This window comes from Sinocyclocheilus rhinocerous, unplaced genomic scaffold (genome assembly GCF_001515625.1).
Source record: "Sinocyclocheilus rhinocerous isolate Xijiao unplaced genomic scaffold, SAMN03320098_v1.1 scaffold232, whole genome shotgun sequence".
NCBI classification, from domain to species: domain Eukaryota; kingdom Metazoa; phylum Chordata; class Actinopteri; order Cypriniformes; family Cyprinidae; genus Sinocyclocheilus; species Sinocyclocheilus rhinocerous.
This window is the reverse complement of record NW_015641295.1, coordinates 82775-85885: the sequence shown is the minus strand read 5'-3', so window position 1 is coordinate 85885 and position 3111 is coordinate 82775. Positions and strand designations below refer to the sequence as shown.

General features: G+C 36.9%; 2 protein-coding genes across 2 annotated transcripts in view; both read right to left on the bottom strand.

Annotated features, from left to right (window-relative positions):
• cst7 (cystatin f) overlaps window positions 1–1150 on the bottom strand; it is a 3639-nt gene extending 2489 nt beyond the window's left edge. Inside the window, exons 1-3 of the mRNA XM_016571315.1 lie at window positions 969–1150; window positions 613–788; window positions 412–531 (exon numbers count right to left, since the gene is read on the bottom strand). Of these exons, the coding sequence (XP_016426801.1) occupies window positions 412–531; window positions 613–788; window positions 969–1026 (354 nt within the window). The 5' untranslated portion in view covers window positions 1027–1150. The remainder of the gene's footprint in view (window positions 1–411; window positions 532–612; window positions 789–968) is intronic.
• Window positions 1151–2394: 1244 nt separating this feature from the next.
• LOC107754739 (cystatin-F-like) overlaps window positions 2395–3111 on the bottom strand; it is a 5491-nt gene continuing 4774 nt past the window's right edge. The window contains exon 4 of the mRNA XM_016571308.1: window positions 2395–2421. Within this exon, the coding sequence (XP_016426794.1) occupies window positions 2395–2421 (27 nt within the window). The remainder of the gene's footprint in view (window positions 2422–3111) is intronic.

Below are 3111 nucleotides of genomic sequence, written 5' to 3'. Positions count from 1 at the left end.
AACAGAGTTGTGTGTGTGTGTGTGTGTGTGTGTGTGTGTGATGATGATGATGTTGCTGGAGGCTACAAGCATTTGTTTTCTACAAAATGACAACAGGCAGATGGAGCCACATAAAATATTAATGAAGACCTCTATATATATGTGTGTGTGTGTGTGTTCTTGTGTGTGTGTGCGCGTGCGTGCGTGTGCGTGTGCGTGTGTGTGTGTGTGTGTGTGTGTACGTGTGCGTGTGTGTATAATCTTATGCTCCACTCAAAAATATTTAACTGACTAGAAATTGCTCTTTGTGTGTGAAATCTCTCAAATCTTTATCTTTATGCAATATACACAAATCAGAACACTTATTTTGGCTTTACTTTAGATCCAGAAAGCCATTTTAACTTCTCTAGCTCTATAGAAAAGCAGACACACCTGTCGTAACAGACTGTCTGTCTGGAAGGGACAGTTGTTGAGGTCGTCAGTGTTGCCCCTCTTCCTGCACACGGTCCGTGAGATCTCCACTTCCAGAATATAGCGGATGCCTTTGACTATCTATGGCAGAGCAAAGACTGGATGACGTATGTATACACATTACACACACATAGTGAGACGTACGGGCACCTTGAGTTATACCTGTCTCTTTGCGTCATCAACAGCTGATGCTTTGAACAGGAAAGCATCGTTGGATTTATTATTAAATGAGTAGGTTCCAGTCAGGACGGCCTCCTTCACCCCAGTGTCATTCTTGCTGACGTTCTGTAGAGTTCCTGGGATCGGTCTGCTGACGAATGTGTGAACTGGAACTTTCTCTGAAGTCGAAGAAGAAAAATGTAAACAGGTTTCCATATAGACAGCAAATTACTCGATTGGATAGACTATATCTTAGCAATTTAAGTGTCCATGTAGTACATCCTTACCAGAAAATACACAAAAGTAAACATCTTTATCTACAGAAAGAATTAAAGGAAAATCTAATAAAAACATCTTACCGAGCGAGCATGAGCCTGCTAAGAAAAGCAAGACTAGAGTCTGATAAGAGACCCTCATGTCTGTTGAAGTTCTCTCAATTCTACTCAGCAACTTCCTGTTCAGCAACACTTCAACCACCAGCCGTGTGCTGCAGTCCTCCAGAGAGCAGGCACATTTCCCATTGGTCAACAGTATTGTTTCCTACATGGACTCTCAAAGGCCTTACACAGGAGCACAGGTGAAGTCAATGGACTGCTGATTACTGCTTGAGTGCTATACGATGTTCCTTAAAGATGCTGCAAAACTTAGGATATTTTTCAGTTTTGTTAGGTCCAAATAATTACAAGTGAGTGTAGATGTTGAGGGTTTGCTTCTATAAATATCCAACTTTGTAGAGACCACCGGAATCACCAAGAACAAAGAACTGAATCCTTCCTCAAACTGAACCGAAAGAGGCTGTGTGTGTTGAAATGCTTTGAAAGATGCAAGTGAACTCCTGTGGTTTCCTCCCACGTCCGGTGATGAAATGCGCTGATAAGAATACACGCTTACATGTGAGTAATGCATATGAATGATGATTTATTGGCTGAGCAGAGCAAAAGCATGTTGATTTGTGTTAGATCAGAGATCAGTGTTCTTAAAGTCAAATTGAAACTGCATTTGCAACCCATTTTAGGCAAGTTATTATTATTAGCCTGTTATTATTTTTCTGATAAACCATGTAACACCAGAAGAAAGCAAAACATTAAAACAATTAGATAAAGTAATTGATGATATAAAAATTAACAAATATGATGAAATCATGCATTGGTAAATAATAATTATGACATCAAAGTCAAAATTACTATATATTAAGTAATAATTGTGGGATAAAAAACATTTTGTGTGTGTGTGTGTGTGTTTATTAGGTATCATAATAAAATCTGATCTCAATTTCAATTTATGTCATAATTGTGACTTTTTATCTCATTATTTCGACTTTTTATCCAATAATTGAACATTTTATCTCGTAATTATGACTTGGAATCTCATAATTTTGACATTTTATGTCATAATTATGATTTACTAAAGCCTTTTTTTTACCTGATGTGGAGGAAATGGGCTTCCATATGCAAATAACCTTCTGAATTGCATGCTCGCATCATATTAAAATCTGATCCTATTTATGATTATTTGACTTTTTAGCTCAATTTCGACTTTTTATACCATAATTATGACTTTAACTCATAATGACAGCATTTGTTTCATCACTACTGACTTTATCTCATAACTATGAGTTAGTATATCATAATTTGGACTTTTTGTAATAATTGATTTATCAAAGCATTAGTTTTTTTTCCTAATCCTATTTACTGACTCTCATAATTTTGACTTTATCTCATAATTTTGACACACCTCTTCAGAAATCACTTAACCGGCCCATACCCCACACCTTAAAGAGTTAGTTCAGCCAAAAATGCAATTCTGTCGATTCTGTGAAAAGAATACAAAAATAATGGCTTTATTTAACAATTTCTTCTGTCAGTCTCCGTTCTGACATAAAACCCGGATGTGCTGCGCCTTGTTTACAAGCAGCGGAAGATGCTGTACATAAAACAGTTTTCATAAACGTCTGAAGATTTTGACAGAGAGGCTGACTTGCAATTTTTTGTCCAGCCTTACTTATTCAATCCAGAATATTAGAGAAGAAATTTTTAAATAAAGTAATTTTATTTATTTATTTATTTATTTTGCGCACAAAAAGTATTCTCGTAGCTTCATAACATTTACAGTTGAACCACTGATGTCACATGGACTATTTTAATGATGTCCTTACTACCTTTCTGGGCCTTGAATGTGTCAGTTGCGTTGCTGTCTATAGAGGGTCAGAGAGCTCTCGGATTTAAAGGGGTCATATGATGCGATTTCAATTTTTCCTTTCTCTTTGGAGTGTTACAAGCTCTTGGTGCATAAAGAAGATCTGTAAAGTTGCAAAGACTAAAGTCTCAAATCCAAAGAGATATTCTTTATAAAAGTTCAGATTCAGCCACACCTACCTAAAACGGCTCGTTCTAACACACCCCCACATACCTACGTCACGATCTCGGAAGATTTGCATAACGCCGCCCAAACGTTCACGCAAAGAAAGAAGGCGTAACTTATATTCTCGCTGTAGTATTGTTG